This window comes from Parasteatoda tepidariorum, chromosome 6 (genome assembly GCF_982258835.1).
Source record: "Parasteatoda tepidariorum strain Cologne lab strain chromosome 6, Ptep-v5.0, whole genome shotgun sequence".
NCBI classification, from domain to species: domain Eukaryota; kingdom Metazoa; phylum Arthropoda; class Arachnida; order Araneae; family Theridiidae; genus Parasteatoda; species Parasteatoda tepidariorum.
In genome coordinates this window covers 40,856,501-40,875,060 of record NC_141760.1, presented here as the reverse complement: position 1 = coordinate 40,875,060, position 18,560 = coordinate 40,856,501, and the positions used below count along the sequence as shown (strand labels likewise).

General features: G+C 27.7%; 1 protein-coding gene across 1 annotated transcript in view; it reads right to left on the bottom strand.

Moving 5' to 3' along the window:
* The window catches only part of Sema5c (Semaphorin 5c), a 66,718-nt gene that overhangs the window by 30,259 nt on the left and 17,899 nt on the right, over window positions 1–18,560 (bottom strand). Inside the window, exon 2 of the mRNA XM_016071526.5 lies at window positions 1,437–1,623. Within this exon, the coding sequence (XP_015927012.1) occupies window positions 1,437–1,521 (85 nt within the window). The 5' untranslated portion in view covers window positions 1,522–1,623. The remainder of the gene's footprint in view (window positions 1–1,436; window positions 1,624–18,560) is intronic.

The following is an 18,560-nucleotide window of genomic DNA, read 5'->3' as shown; positions in this document are numbered from 1 at the left end:
GTTGACTCAGCAATGACGTTCCATTCATATTTTAAATAAAAGAAATCCCAAGAAATAACCAAGAGCCTCATGGGAATCATTCAATAAAGGATTATATGAGATTACGAGATAACATTTTTCTGCGTCACTCAGAGAATCCAGACTGATCAATTTATTTTATCGATCTGGACCAAAGTTCTGATGTTTAATTGAAATAAGCAACATATTCAATGAATGGTTATCTCCTTTCTTCTTTCCACACTTTCTATTACGAAAAGCGTGAAGAGATGTTGCATTCTTGTTCAGAACCACGAACATATATAACTTGTTTGGATTTTCAAAAGATAATAGCTACTTGGGTCAATCCGATGTGGGATTTCCACCTTGGGAAGACGTCTTAGAATTGAAGCTCATTAAATAAAAGCATTAGTTCGAGGAAAATAAACTTATTTCGACATTCTGATAATAGTTTCTGCAAATAGTCGGATTATTTGTTTAAATACTTAAAATGTCTCATACAGCGTAGCGACTATAGAGCCATTATCATAAGATATTTCAGCTGCATGGCAACTGGATTGTTTACTTTTATTATTACATCCATTATTATAAACTTCAAAGAAAAAACACTAATAACGTATTGAGCATAACACAAAAATATATTCCTTTTTTATTTTTTTCAGATAATTCTTAGAATTAAATACAAATATTAAAGGAGTTAACTAAAAAAATTTCGTTAGATTAATATTAGAGGTGTCAAAAAATCATTTCAAATGATTTAAAAAACTTTAAGTGATCGAAAATTATTAATGCTGATAAATATTCTTCTTCTTCTTAGGCACCACAGCCGATTACCGACCAAGGCTGTCTCTGTCAATTTACTCCATCTAGGTCTATTCGAATGTATTAATATAAATAGACACAAATATAAGAAGAATCTATAAATATTAACCTTATTTAAAATATATTACTTTTTAATTAAAATTTTTTAAACAATCGGAAAAATGGGGTGTGCAATTATTAAAACCAGTAAAAAGTTTAAAAAAAATAATTATGGTAAATTTGTTACCACTAAAATTAAAATAAAAAAGTAAATAAAATAAAAACACAGATTTTTTACATTTTCAGAGTTGATTTTTCACCTTAACTCGAAATTGATAATTACTTTGTTTTTCTTAAAAACCTGCAAAAATCATGTTAATCTAAATTAAAAATTTCAGAATCTCTTACTGAAAATTCTGAATTTTTTTCCTTTATAAGTAAAATAAAAAATTTATATGCATATATTGTGGTTTTATTTTTAATACTTAACTATTTAGGTGTGGTTAATGTGTATTACTTTTTGAACATACATTCAACCTTGTTTTACTAATTCTATATTTCCCTTGTTTTAAACAAATTAGAGTTAGCGTTAAATAAAATACTAATTACATATAATCAATACAGAACTTTTAGCTTACCTTCGTAATTAGTCGTTCTAAAATCGTCACTGCAGACAGAACAACGCAGAAGTAAAGAGAATATTAAAGTGATGATACAAAACATGACTATCCCTTTAAAAAAAATACAATCTTATATTCCAAGTTCGTCACCTTCGTTTTTCCATCTTGTCCTTTTTTAAAACTCTGCCCTTTGATTTAAGTGAGTCTAAAAAAGAAGAAAGGTAATTAGAATTAACACCTTATTTCAATTGTAAGATTTTTATATCTTAAGAGTAAAAACTTATTAGCGTTCATTTCTAACTAACCTTATACGTAAAAAAAAGAAAAGGATACCAAAGATAAAAACAAAGTAATTAAATACATATTTGCCTCAATATTTAATTTCGTCTTTAATTTTGAAGTAGTATATAGTATTTCCTGACAATTAAAAAATACTTTAAAAAAAATCTTTTTCTTTTTAATTGTTAATTGGCTAAAAGAGATTGTATTTTAACACTATTACAATATAAATATAGTCTTTATAAAGTCATACAGGCACAATAACTTTAACCATAGCTTATAACATATGGTTCTATTCCAGTAGAACATAGTTTATATATATAAGGAAAAGCAAACTAAAATTACCTTCCGCGAATGAATTGCTGCAAAGAAACTTAAGGTAAAACAAGGTATTTTGGAAGAATCGCGTTTAGCATGCAATCAGCAGACAGCTTGACTTTTTGTCTGTTGCATAATAAGGGCGAAGGCTTTCCTTTTAAAAAGGCAACTACCAACAAAGGAATTTTTCTGATTTCTCAAGAAGGTTACCGACTGATTTACGAACATTTTGACTTGAGATGGAGACAAACTGCAGGTGGAAAGGGTAAAATTTAGTATTCGTTTAATGAATGTGCAAAACTTCAGAGACTTCCTTACTCGCAAATAAATACACAAAAATTATTTATTTCTACGCAAATAAATACACAAAAATTATTCATTTCTATTTTAAGTCTAATAAATTAGAACATAAATTTTACTGACTCAGTTCTTAATAAGTCATTAGCTAGTTCTGATTTATTGATTAATTTAGAAAACAAGGTTAAAAAATGAATAAACTACTAATAAAGTAAAGCAGCCCTTTTTGGATGTTAATTTAAGCCACTACAGAATTGAATATAATTATTATAAAGATGATTATTGAAAAAAAAATACTAAAATAAAAAATAAAAGAGATAAAGAAAAATATGTACGTACAAAGAAAATCGGCAATACACAAGCTGAATTTTTTAAAAATATGATTCATCTGTAAGACAGCATGCATATTAAATAATTTTGATTTTTTTAATCGATTCTTTTAATCGATGTGCAAAAACTTAAAAACTCTTCTTAGTAAAAAAAAAAAAAAAACTTAGAGGTACGTTTTAAAACAGTAGCAGCAATCTTTTTTTCATTGTTTATTTGAAAATCTGAACTCACATTTAACTGCCTGAAATGATGCGTTTAATAGTTTCGCTTGAGGTAGATCATTTTGAAATTATATATCCATCTTTTTAAGATTATTTCCCAACATTTCTCTTTCAAATTATCTTCCATTCCTGCATCACGTGAGACTACTACCATTTTGGACTTACTTAAAAGTGCTACTCATCCATTCAAGAAAAAAAAAAAAAAAAAAAAAACGGTTCCCGATACGTCACTGATACAGTTTAAAAAAAAAGGTGGGGGGGGGGAGTTCTTGATAAAAATGCCATTGTAAATTTTATTTTATTTTTAGGAGAGATAAAAATAAAAATTCTTTAATTCATGAAAATTAAATATAGTACAAAAAATTAACTAAAAATTTGTAAAAAGATATCATTGAGATATTTCAACATAGATTTATATTTAAAATAAAGTAGGGGATATTTTTTGTAAGAATAACCAAGACTGCAAGAACACAGCCCACAATTAAAAAAAAATAATAAAGTACAAAGGAAGGCTTGTGGAGGGTGAGGGAGTGAAGGGAAATCAGACGAAGGAGTTAGTTGAGTGAAGTAATGAAGAGAGTGCCTCACCAAGGTGTTCTGTGGTGCAAACATAAATAGTAGGTGGCGTAATAAAGATTTCAGCACCACAACTCAATAACTGCCTTTTATAACATTTAACTCAGACATGTAGAAAGTCAACATTTAAAAGAAGCCCTATTTTTGAGTGCTATCAGCAAGGGGGCCGTACAAAACAGCTGTGCATAAAAATAAAAGATATGAAAGAGTCTCTTCTCAGGGGTATAAGGATAAAAATATAATTTCAAGATAGTTAGGTAATTATAGACGACGAAATAAGGGAATTCACTTCTCCACCATTCGATACATTATCATTGAGGTTTCAACAGGGTTGTTACTGGAGAAGTTATAGCACAATCTCGACGCTAATGAGCGTTTTGTTTTTATTTATGGTGTTTTTTTTTCTTCTTTATTATTCAGTGTAATGTGTGGATAGTATACGAAGAAATGGCGGTCGATTTCTGTCAACGGTATTAGTAATTAAATAGGCGAAACGTGGAAAGAACATTGTCTACTAGATGAAGGATGGAACGTTATTTCATGTAAGGAAGAAACGATTTTTGTGCAGACGAGAATGGGTCAAAAAAAAAAAAGAAGAAAGATTTCAAAGAATATTGCGACTTTAGGGGAAAGAAAAATCACATTTTCTTTCAACACTTTATGTTTTGGTACTTATTCATTAGATGAATTCGGCTACTTTATTTATTTATTTATTAATTCCTTATTACAGAACTTTTTTTGTTTACTTTCTATTTATTCAAGCAAAAAAAAATAAAAAATAGAAGAAAAACCAGTTTAATTTACTGTTTTTTATTTATTTTTTATTGGTTACTTTATAGCCCGCTCCGATGTAATAGATTTGCACCGATTTTTCTATTTGAGAAACTTTTGGCTCCGAGGTAGGGCTGTCTACAATTTCCACTATGTAAGCCGGGATGGCTCAGGGGATAGAGTGTTCGCCTTCCAATGAGATAAACCGGGTTCGAATCCCAGCGATGGCTGGTCGATACGAATTCCGCATTCGGCTTGCACCGACCACAGTGCTGACGTATAATATCCTCAATGGTAGACGGATCATGGATTAGAGAACCCTCGCCGTTAGGCTAACCACGTAACGCAGGTTTTGTGGTTTTCCTCCCCATGTAACGCAAATGCGTATTAGTTCCATCAAGAAGTCCACCACGAAGGCAAATTTCTCCCAATATTTGATCCAGGAGTACCCTTGTCTTCTAGATTGTGTTCAAAATTATAAAGCTACGGAGCTGAACATTAGCAGTTGTAAATCCGAAAAATTGGGTCGGCTGTTTAACGACGGTTATAAAATAAAAATTTACACTATTTGGACAGTCTAATGGTAAATTTTAAGTTGAAAAAATAATATGCAGCCATTTTCTTCACGAACGGTAGTACGTGTTATACCGTCGACCATTTTCGCCAACATCGCGCCATTGTTATTTTTTAATCTTTCGAATTTATTTTAATATAATAATTGATGATAAAAAAATTGAAAAAATACAAATAAAATTTTGTGGGGAAAATGAAATCCAAAAAATGAGATATTTAAATTTAAACAATTTCAAAATTTATTTTCAGTTTTGACAAAAATGGACGACGGTATAATGCATAAGTACCTAATAAACATTTTAATTTTAAACTTATAAAGATAATAAGAAATAAAATTTAAAAATAAGCTAATTATTATAAACAATGTACGCATATTTTGGAGTTTATTTTTTAATCTACAGGTAGAGATGACAGTTTAAATTTAAATATTTTTAAAATATTTAAATTTGTTACATCTAATTTATAGATTCAGATAATATAAATTGAATTCCGGGATGAAATTTCAGATTTATACAGTAAATAGTTTAAGAGATATCATCTTAATAACTAAGGAAAGCTAAAAATAATAATTCAGTTCTTTAATGATAAGGTTAAAAGTTTTTTTAAAAATATTATTCAATACAGTTCGATATCAAAATATTCATGTAAAAAAGGTTTTATAATATATTCCGACATCCCACAAAAATTGACTATTTTGATGATTGAAGGTTTGCGAGATTTTTTACTGAAATCAAAAACCGGTACAAAAAAAAAGATAAAATAAAGATTATTTAAATAAATACAGCGAATTTCGAAAATTTATTTCTTTTCTGCACCAATAAAAGTATAGAATAACAAAGCAACCTTCTTTTTTTTTTTTTTTTTTTTTAATGTTTCAACATTTTCAAACTTAGCAATTTAAAAAAGTTCTAAAAAACTGTAAAAGATACTTCAGAACACCCAAGTCGAAAGTTTGATTTTAAAAGACATTGTTCTAATGTAATAGTTCTGAAAGAAGAAATATAAAAAAAAAGTGCAGAGCTGCAATCACAGGATATTGACATCAGCAATTCTGAAATCAACAGAGCGTATCCTCCATAAATTCAGTCTTCTTTTAAGATCATATTAGATATAGAAATGATATTGCATGCTCCAGCGATTTTACCATAATCGATTTACACAGAAATTATTGTTAGTTCCGTTACTACATGAGAATTCGCTGTCTTATTGTACTAAAATTATTTATTTCATTTTAAGAGGCTTTTATATTTTTTTTCACACTTGCCAAAATTATAGTTATTTTCTGGGAATTTAGGATTATAACCAGTGTAATTTGGACCACATATTACTATTAGTGAAAGCTTATAATAGAAATAGAAAGTTACTTAAATATATACATGGTAATCATTTTGCACGGAAATTTAAGTTGATCAGATAATTCAAGGGAAGTATTCATACCTATAATTTTAAATTTATTTGCTGTCTTATTATACTAAAATTACTATTAAAAAATATACCCCAGAAAAATGAAAGAGGTTTTCATATTCTTTACAGTTGTTGAAATTACAGCCGTTTCTCCAAAATATGGGATTTATGTTAAATGTAATTTAAAAAATATACTAATCTGGGTGAACTTAACATTTCGGCTCTATAATACCACATTAATAGAAAAAAGTCTGACGCATATAAAAATAATTTCACTTACACCAAAATATTTATAACTTAAAGAAAGCAAAAGTAAACACAATTTTCTTAGCTTTTGTAAACGCATTAATAACTAAATGAGTTAAAGTAATTAGATTTATAAGTTACATGAAATACTCACACTTGATTTGGTTTGGTATACCCACATTTCGTCTTCGTGCCATTTATTTAATGCATGTTACCAGCATCAATCAAAACTTGAAATAAAAATTTCCAAGAAACCAACACGAACTTAATTTTTTTTTAGAACAATAAAAATCTTGACGTAAAATAACAATAGGATTTTCAGTTATTTAAAAATTATGAAACTTTACTATACGGTATTTTTAGAGCTAGAAACCGCGAAACTTCTGTTTTTAAAACTCAAATGGAAACTTCTAACGAACCAACAGGCAGGTTATTTTCTTTTAGTAGAACAATAAAAATTTGGATGTGAACTAAAAACAGGATTTTAAATTTTTCAAAAATTATTCTGAAACTTCAGGTTAAGGGTTTTTTAGAGCCGGAAAGCGCTAAACTTCCGTTTTAAAAGGAGAAAAACGTCTTGTGGGGGGGGCATCAATGGTTTAAATTTGTCACGAACAGGAAATTTAGCACTTTTTTCTCTCTAAACGTGCCATTTCCATCCTTTCACAGAACAGTTCGGCGCATCTTTTATATTTAACACACCTCCACGGTTCTGTTTGGAACATAAAGGGAAAAATAGAAATTGGAAGACACGGAAGAGTGGAGAACCCCCTAGCCCATTTTGTAAAGAGGGTGGCAATTTGACATATGCAATACAGCTGAATACTAGAGAGGGGGGGGAGAGGAGATCCTTAGGGACCGGCGCCATATTCAGTCAGCAGGCAGAGTTGGTCAAGACGTTTGCCAACATCTGTCACTCGTTATATTCTTTATCTATCTCTTGGAGCTGTTGGAGATGGATTGAAGATAAAAACAATCTCGCTGTTTTTCTATTTGTAAATGCTTCTAAATACATAAATTCAAGAGAGTTGATAATACATTCTAGAAATACCGAAGAGTTGCTTTTTAAGATTCATATAGAAGATATTCGTGGAATGTTTCAGTAGAATTTTATTTTTATTGAAACGAGTAGCAATTTTCGTAATACAAAATCTATTTTTAAAGTACAGAAGTTGGGACAAGTAATTTGTCAAATAAAGAAATGGCATTTGAGAAATTACGAAATTATTATATAATGTGAATATATGAAAACATAACAGTTTACTCATTGGTCTTATTATTGTCTAATGCAGTGGTCGGCAAACTTATTAGCCAAGGAGCCAAATATGAACATTACAACAATTTTTTAAAAAATTGGGAGCCAAATCTGCTTGTTTAGTAAACTTTTATTACACTAAATAAGTAGTACACTAATTAAAACTAAATTTCATACTTAATAAATATTTATTAATGCGAACAATGTGCTTGCATCTCCTTGGAAAGTTTGAGTAAGTCAGGTTTGCATGTTGTTGTTTTTAATTTTAAGTAAATTTGTACCCCCACTACTTTAGAAAAAGTATGCACGCATGCTTGTGGTACCTTTGTATCACACCGGAGTACCCCGAAAACATACGAACAATTTCAGCCGGTAGCTTGTACATGGTTTGTGTTTACGAAAACTAATAAAATTAAATTCGATGTTCGTTACGTATTTTTACAACAATATACCTATCTATCTTTTAACTTAAACAAAAAGTTATCCATGTTCTCGATTTATAGAAGAATTTTAATTTATCAAAATAAGATGTAATTTTTTTCTTACTAAATTTTTTATTTTTAATGGAAATATTATTGCGCCTTCCGTGGATATTTGCGCCAGAGCCGCACTTAAGGAGCCAAAGAGCCACATGCGCTCTGGAGCCGCACTTCGCCGACCACTGGTCTAATGAATCCGAAAAATTGCTACTTATATGTTTTTGAATTATTATTTGCCTTATAGGAGAAAATATTTTTTTCGAGGGAAAACAAGTTACTAACTTTTTAAATATAATATTAGCTATAGAAGAATAAAAAGGAACATTAATATATTTTTTAATATAAACATAGATGGATTTCGTATCTCTATATTTATCAAATTTCAGTATAAAGATACGAAATAAAGTCCAGCTTTATTAGAATGACTGAAACAGAGCGCGGTATTTTAGACTTTGTTAGTACAGTTTTCTTTTATTTTAAAATAGTGAAATAATGAAATAAGTATTTTTGAATGAATGATTATTAGTATTTTATGTTTTTTAATTAGTTTTTAAAATTGAAATATTTTTAATATTTATATCTAAATTGAAAAAGGAATGCATAAAAATACTTCAAACCAGAAAAGTAGAAACGAAAAGAACAAAAAAAGATAAAATCTCGAAGACAAATAAAATATATTATATTACCAATCAGAGAGAACTAATTCATAATCGTATAATAATTATTATTAGCATTTCAGATAAAACAGAAATAACCTTAAAAAAAAAATTGTGAACAATTACTCATTAGTCAAATAGAAGAAAGAATAAATTTATCAAATATAGAGGAATAAGTGAATTTCGGCTGCGTCATGAACTGAGTTGTATGAACTGTGAGGCCTTACTAATTGAAAATGCGCAATTCACTTAACACTAGAAAGACGGCAAATTAGTATATACCTATGTTGCCCAAAAGCAGTCAAAATGACTCGATTGTGAATGCGTAAATAAATTCGTTTAAAATTAATTTTTAACATTTTTTATATTTTTAACACTTTTTATATTATTTACAGTTATATAACAAGTTATTAGTAAATATTAACAATAAAAAAATTATATGTCGTACAAAAAGTCACAAAATTCTAAGAAATCGTGTCATTATGTACATCATTGTTTTTCTAATTGAAATTTAAAGCAGTCAAAATGACTTCATTAGGCAGTGTTAAAGAACAGCAAAATTTTCGAAATTAAACAAATACTTTTTTTCTTCAATTATCTATTATATACGTTTAAAAGAACTCAAAAAGCAATAAGTAAAAAGTTTTGTTAGTAAAGCACAGGCAAAAAAAAAAAAAAAAAAAAAAAAAAAAAAAAAAAAAAAAAAAAAAGAAGTGGTCCACATTATATTTATAATGCGGAAAGAAAAAAAATCCGACCACACGAAATCAGACACAAAAACCTACTTACTCGGAATAAACATACCTTTTTTTTCGCCCGATTCGGATTTTTGACCCCACGATGTTGGGGGTGGCAATCTGTTTGCACACAATTATAAAATTCGCTCATCGAAAGATGCAAAAAGTAACTTTTAGTATATATTTATTATGCAAAAAGTAACTTTTAGTATATATTATTTTTTTTAAAAATGGTCAAAAAACACTTCTTAAATTGAAAGGAGAACAACTTTTTGCATCATTTTAAAGAATATAATTTTACATGGCAAAATATAAAAGTTGAGCGAAATCGGTCGAACAGTTCCTGAGAAATCGAATTTTAAATATCTGAATTTTTTGGAATTCAATTTCTCAGGATCTATTCAACCGATTACGCTCAAATTTTATTTTTTGCCATATAAAATTACATTCTTACATTAAAAGGTCCAAACTTCGGACCGCTCTCTTGACCAAGTTATTGGGACCATATTTCCCAAATTGTGGCTACCCTCTCTATTTTGGGGGTCAGAAATCCGAAACAATAAAAAAAAAAGATACGTTTATTCAGAGAAAGTAAGCTTTTGTGTCTAATTTCGTTAACTTAAAAATATCGGTGGCACTTCTTATTAGCATATATGAGGTCACCCTCGAGCCATTAAGATTGAGTCCTTTCAGGGTGGTCCGCTTATTTTGTGCACTGTACCTTGTTTCTTTTCAAATGTACAAATTAACTGTCAGCTTATTTAATTTCCGGTGGAATAAAAATGAAACGGAAGAAAGAAAAACATGATCACACAAAAAGTATGAAAATAAAATGATTTAAAATTGAATCGCTTTCTTTAACAATTATACGCCGGATCTCAAAAACGCGGGATATAATATTAGATCAAATACGTGTATCTCTATTTCTCAATAAGTACAAAATCGGAATACAATATAGAAATTCAGAAAAAAATATTATTTGCGGAATACTTTATTTCCTGGGAGGGGAGGGGGAAATACAGTGAAAGTCACAGATGACGCAGAACTTAATGGTACAACTGCTGACTAATAATACATTATGTTCTACAAACTATTAGGTGAGTCTAACAATTGCATCGGGAGTGTGCAAGTTAAGCGGGAAGCAGTAATATTATTACATGACTAATGAAACCCATATTTGAAATGCAGTTGAGGTTTTTTTTTCTTCTTAATTTACTTCGATATCCCATATAACACCCGTACCACCCAAGGCGTCGATAGCATCGACAACATGACATTTAACGGCAAATTATTGGCCTTGCCCTTAACAAAATTCTCACAACTGAAATACAGAATAAAATACATATATTAATTGAAAAAGGCATTTAGTTGGGCGTAAAATCTTAAAAATGTACAAATATAGCTATTAAAAATCTGAAATACAGAAAAGGTTTTATCTAAGTAAAACAGTTTTTTTATTCAATGAATTCAAAAAAGAAATTTCCTCGAGTAATAATAATTATTAGTGATAACAATTAGATTATTAGTGGTACTAGATTATTAGTGAGAATAATGATAAAAATTAGAGGTTGCCAATTATTTATGTTTTTGGGTCGTATAACAACATGTCATATTTCAACAAAAATAAATATCATTTCGAAATGTTAACAGCATGTCGTAATCCAACTTACAAAAAAAAAAAAAAAAAAAAAAAAAAAAAAACAATCACATACAACTTTAACACATCGAAATTTTGAATTTAAGAACCTGGCCTGAAGCTATTCCATGAAGTCTGTTCGGATGTAAAACAGTCAACTTGGATTTTTTTTTTTTTTTTTAACCTGTATAAATGTGTCCTAGTGCTTCAATATACAAAATTTAAAGTTCAATAGTTCCACAACAATCAAATGCTCATTTTCATTTTGAATATTTAAGATTAAAAATATTAATTTTAAAAATTAGATAGTGAGCTATAAAAAGAGATCACATCCTAACTATGAAATCCATAAAATCTGCCATTCAGATGTAAATTTAATCAAAGAGTTAGATCATTATATTGGATAAGACTCTTTTCAGAAGTAGATAGCTGATGTGCATTAAACTCGCGGAAGAACACACTAAAAAGAAGTGCTGTGATATTTTCATTATTGTACCTTAATGCAACATTTATAATTAGAAATTTTTTAATTTATACTGTGGCCATTGAATTTTAATTCTGAATTCCACTGAATTCTCATAATAAATTTTAATACCAGACAAACATAACGAAATTGTGTCCCTTTTATAATAGTTTAGAGAAATCGTCTCATTGCCTATTTTTTTAAAACAGTCTTAATACAATAAAACATCACTATGAAAATAACTAAGATCCCAATAGGATTTAACATTGTTGATGTCATCGCCGATTTCTGATCAAAAAGAAGCCCAAAGATAGCTATTTGTAAATTCTTTATTTGATATTAAATGAATGATTTATAATTTTAATTTTGTTAAATTAATTGGATTCCATCTATTAAAAAACTACTATTATTATTTAATCAACTTCTTTTAATAATTAGTGGAAATAAATATTTATTTTTAACTGCAAAAAGCAAGCACATTGCCAAAAGATATTCATTAAGGATCTTGACAGGATTTATTTCATTCATAATAACATGTCTGGATGAACAAAGTTGTGGTTCATCGGCGAAAGAGCATCGACATTGGCATTAAAACATCGGCTGAAAATAACGTAGGCTTCTTACCAGTACTCCATTTAAATTTATCTTGTTGCGGATGCTTAGGATGAAAGAAAGCAAATTTAACATCGGGGTCAAGTCCCCACTCTGTCTTGATCAAAGTAAAAATAAAAGAAAGAATACGAGTGTTCAAACAAGATTTTAATTTAGAAGATTAAAACAGCCAAACGGTAAGTTAAAGTGCATTTGTTGGACTTATTTTAATACATAGTTAACCTTTAATTCTAATCTAGAAACTCAGAGAGTATTATGTTTTTTTTTTCCTTTGTCTTTCAAAAGAAATTATTCGAAATTCTAATTCAAGAAACAACTTAAGTATTGGTATTTTTTTAATCTAACCAATTACCAATATTTAAACGACGATTAACGCTACTTCATGCTACGTCTAAACAAAAAGAAAAGAAAAAAACGCGACTATAACAAATTTCTGTACCTTTATTTCTGCTTTATTCAGGTGGTTTTAGCTCTTACCAATATACCTAAATTAGATACCTATTGTCACTGCATCTGTTACCTAATTCCACAATGACACACTAGCAGCTGTTACCACAATTAATTAAGCATCCCTACCGTAAACATCACAAGTGTTAAAAAGAGGCAATTTTTTATAGCCCCCCCGAAAGTAATAAATTATTTTTATATTAAAGAATTGAAGATTTGAGTTTATTAATACAAATATTACGAAAATCTTGTTTTGTGTTTATGATAATTAAAAAATACTTGTAAATTATGAAACATTTGACAGATAATTTTAAAATATTCTCCTTTCTTATAATAATTTTATTTAATGAAGATTTTTTTCCCTTTTTAAGAGGGGGCTTTAAGGGGCCGTCCATAAATATCACTTTTTCTTCCAATATTTTCAACCTTCCTCTCCCTTTAAAAAAGTGTCACACTGAATTACATAAACTTACGTTATAAAATCATTTTGCAAATTTTATTTTTAAGCTTTCACTGAGTGCTTTAATGACACTTGTGAGTATAATGATAATAATTTAACACTGTTAAATCGGTTCGATTTCAACCAATGTGTGCGGTTTTACACTTGTTACCCTCCTCCCCAAGTATGACATCATTTGCGAACGACTCCTTACAGTTTAAAAATAAAAACTAAAAAAAGGTTTGACCAAAAACTGATGGTACTTCGAGAAACTTCTAAATCAGCAGTTCCCAAATGCCTAGGAAGCATTTAGGAACGGCTAGGACTAACTGCTGTGCAGAACCCTAGAGTTCCGTGGAAGGGTTTCCACGAGTTAGCACCTTTTATAACTAGTGATGAGTTTTGAAACTTATGAGATTCAATCTATAATTCATTAATTTATTTGATCTAACAGTTGCATTCATGAAATTTCTTCCAAGTAAAATGCCAATGAAATAAAAAATAAATTTTTTAAGACATAGCACAAGGACTGAAAATTTAACTGCCAATCATAAAACATAATTTAAGATTATAAATGATAAAAAAAATGAAAAAACTTCATTCCTCTACTTAAATATTTTAAATATTTAAGTAGATATATAATATGTTATATATTTTATAGGTTGAAACATTCACAATTACCTTAATATTTATTTATAAAGTTGGGGTTCAGACGATAGAAGGTTGATTCTTTAGGGTTCTGAAGCCGAAAAAAATTGTTCTAAATATCTAAAATTCAAAGCACTAGCACCGATTATTTAAACTAAATAAATAAAATAAAATTTAAAAAAAAAAAAAACACAAGCTTGAAATATGGTTTCCATCGTCTCAAATTTCGATACACGAGTAATATTTTCATTTTTATTCTAAAAAAGGTCTAGATAGAAGTTCGGCCAGGGCAGTCACGACATCTGGCTATCCTATTCAGTTTCCAGAGCTCTTCAACTCGACCTTGAAGCAATCAACCACCCTTCTGCTACTCTTCTGATGCTGATGATCTTCATATAAAGTGGAGGGGGAAAAAAATAAGATACGCCCATTTGAAGATGAAGCTGTGATTTACTAGACAATTTTCTACACCAGCAGCAATGACCAATGAACTCGCTGAAATGAAACGTCTGTTGTTTCGTATTCCACAAATTTCAACTTAGTGGTGATTTTATAACAAGTTACCAATTCGCTTGTTTTATGAAAGAAAGATATAGATAACAAGTTCAACAACTTGCTAAACAACTTGTATAATTTTAATATTTTTCGATTTACATTAAATAATTTCAGCAGTTTATCCTATTCGGAGGAGGTTGAAAGTTAGAATCTAGAGTTTACATAGTTAGTCAAGAGTTTGCAAGATGAAAAAGGAAAAAGTATTGAAATTTTAACTATTACATAATATAAATACCCTAAATACGCTCAATAAAAGGGCCTCGAGATATTAAAAATACAAATTAAATCTTAATTTGAAATCATAAATATAAAAGAGTTAATACCTTTAAAAATAAAATAAATTTCAATTATCAATAAGAATATCAATAATTTTCATGAAATGAACGATAATTTCATAACATATATCTGATTCAAACTAATATAGATTAATCGCTAAAAGATTGCAATTTTAGATAGTATGGATATGGATATGAAAGATAAATCATCTTAAATAAAATAAGAAATTCATAAGAAATGCAGACATACACACATGAGAAAAAAAAAGTTATTGATATTCACATCAAACAGAAATAACTTTGTTAGTTAGAACATTTTGGAGTCATAAAGTGTGACAAGGTTTAATTTTTTTAAAAGGAAATGTATAAAAATAAAAATTTAAAAAAAAATCTTAATCACATAAATAAGTTATCCGTTAAAAGTTAATACACATCGAATTAATAATTTTTATTACTACGAAAAAACATTAATTATTCTATATAATAAAATTTCAATATAAATTAAATTTGTCATAATCCGAATAATAACAGAAAAAATAATTAATTACTAACCAAAAATAATTTTTCTTTAAAGAAAATGTTCCCAAACTTCATAATAGTCTAGAAATATACATAACAAATAACATAATATAGCATAATAAGTTGGATATTCTAATGAAATTAATTTATGTTGAAATTTATTCATTTATGGCCAAATCATAACAAAGAAAAAGTAATGCAAATGTTAATTTTATTCAGACGATATTTTTATATACACTGTCAATTTATAAAAATTCTAAACCTAATATGAAATTCAACAAAGACCGTTTTATTATGAAAAACCGTATAATTATATATTTCTCATTTCAAAAAATACGTTTCCACAAGTTAAAAATAAATTTAAAAAAGAAAAAGAAAAAAAGGAATTCTGCGCAATTTATTTAAATACTTAGCTGATGTGATAATTCTTTTTAGAAAACGATATTTTTCTCAGCACGCTTTCATAATGTTTTTTTTTTTTCACTATTGGTTTCTTTTAGTTAAATGTGGAATTAGGCACAATTCATGCCTCATTTTTTTGGGGGAGTGTAGAGAGTAGATATTTAGTAAAACTAAGTCAATTACATAAAGTGTGAGGGTTAATTGAAATATACTCGTATTCGACAAAAAATTAAAAAAATAAAAAACAGAAAATACATTATTTAAAATAAACTCAGAATTTTAGTGTTTAATTTTACAAAGGCTCTCGGAATAAAAGCATATTTGTTTGTTGCACGATATTAAAATTATTTTAATTATATTCTATTTAAGAATCTGTTATTAAAAAAATTATAAAAATTGTACAAATCATAGTTGGTACATTTCAAAGAAATAATTTGAAGGGAAAAACATAAATAAGTAAAAAATACTGATTCTTTTTAGAAAACGATATTTTTCTCAGCACGCTTTCAATACTGTTTTTTTTTTTTTTTTTTCATTATCAGTTTACCTCATTTAAATGTAGAATTAGACACAATCCATGCATAATTTTTTTAGAATGTAGATATTTAGTAAAACTAAGTCAATTACATAAGTATGAGGGTTAATTGAATTACATATTAGATGGGGGAAAAATGAACAGAAAATGCATTATTTGAAATAAACTCAGAATTTTATTGTTTTATTTTACAAAGGCTTACAGAATAAAAGCACATTTGTTGTGAAGTTAAGATATATCGACAATCGTAAAAAAGTAACAATTGCTGCATTAGAGGCGAATTATTTTCCCCCATTTTTCCCTCTTCATCATACATTATAAGGAGTCATATAACACCAGAAAAACATTTTTAATATGGCCTACCTTACCCTGCTTTGGGGCACCATTCGGGGTTAAGAAATAAAAAGCCACACAAAGGATTACACAAAAAATAACAACCAGGAAGGGTTCAAAAAGGAAAATAAAAGAAAATGGTGTCAGAAAAAAATTGGATGCCTTTAAGCACTCGTAAAAAGCTTAGCTGGTGGAAAATAACAGCCTTCTGAGTCACGTAAAATTATGAATGTCCTATGATTTATTTCGATAAGGAAGAGGGAAATATATTCTGAAGACAAAACGCTAAGAAACCTATTAGTAAAAATTACGAATCGCTTAAGCGTATAGTTTATTGTTATAATAAGATCAATAACTTCGTCAATAACGGAAAAAGAATTGATTGATCTGATAAAAGGAAAGATTGAAAAATATAATTTTAAAATGGAGATAATTTTTTTTAATAATAATCTATGTAATATTGGATTTAAAATAGTAGAACAACCTTGGTGAAAAATTAATACCAGATGTTAGCGATAAATATTTTTTTTCTTTAAAATAAAATATCATTCTCGGTGTAGCTGAAGATTTATTTACGGGTTTCAACATGATTCTATGAAATGTAAAAACTTGATATTCAATAGAAACTAATAAATCATACATTTTTAGAAATTATACAAATTTAATTTTTAAAAAAAAATCATTAAACTATATAAACACTTAAGACAATAAGCCCTAATTCAATTATGATGTTAAATTCGATAAATAAGATATTCTTCTTTTATTTTTTAGAGAAATTAAAATCAAAACGGAATTTTTGAGAATTAATTTTTTTTGCCAGTTTTAAAATGAAATGTTCCGTATAACAATGAAGCTAGTTTCATCAAAATCGATTCATCAGAATCGATTTAGTCTTGATAATAGTTTCATCCTATTATCAAGACTAAATCTAATAAATCTAACTAATCTAATAAAGTTAATTTTATCATATTAACTAGGTAACAAATAAGAGGCTAAAATATTGGAAATTTTTATTTACTTGAAAAGTAATATCCCGAAGAAAAAAAAACATTAAGGATTTTGAAAAGCTATTTTTTTTATTAGTTATCATCAATACAGATAAACTAATGAGATTATTTTATCAAACATGATATTTTCAGGAATACTAATCATAATTAGATAAAATCTAAAAATATGATTATAAAAGTGTTAACGATTCTGAAAGTGAAGCAAATTTCTTCTTCATTTGAGAGCTTTAGTTTCAAAAACAAATTAATAAAAATAAGAATTAAAAAAATATAAATGTCATCTAAAATTATTTTTCAGAAATTATAAAATTAAATTATTTCAAATGCAGTGTTTACTCTTAAAGTTGTAATTAATATATTTTTTAATAATTTCTGTTTCTTTTTATCTTTGCTCCATAATTATTAAGATTATTACTTATTGTAAAAGTTAAATATCATGCTCATATACAGATTTACTATTCATTCAAAGAATATTCTAAAAATCTTAATTTTTTTTTACACTTTTTAATAGCTTAATATACTCCGGTTACAAAATGTCCTATTTTCATTATTAGTTTAGATAACTAATAAACGATTAGCTATTATTAATACCATGTAATATTTTATTTTAAATATATCATTTGAGTAAATTGTAAATGAATCTTGATACAAAGCGTTGCAATTTCAAATTAATGGTTTTAACCGATGTGAGAAGAAAAAAATTTCTAAAATTTTGACGTTTTCTTTCTTTGAAATTATTGTTTTTTTTTTTTTTTTTTTTTTTTTTTTTTTTGTAAAACGGCTAATGTCTTAGAATGAAATGTCTTGGTGAGAAGCTACCATGATTTTAGTATAAAAATGAAAATTATTTTAAGTTAGTATACAGGAGTTAGTTATGTTAGCATTAAGTAAGAATACAGGCCTTCAATGAATAATGTTTTTTAAATTAATGTTAATTTAATGTTTCATTCGTACAATGATTTAAAAAAAACACTTATCATAACCATGTTTATAATTCAAATAGTTGAATTTCCTCTTTATGTGAACTCATATAATTTTTAATAATAATTTAATTTTAAAAATCTCTACAAAATTACTTATCTTTCGATGTTTTCGACCAAAGCAGTAAGAACTACACTTTGATTCTCAC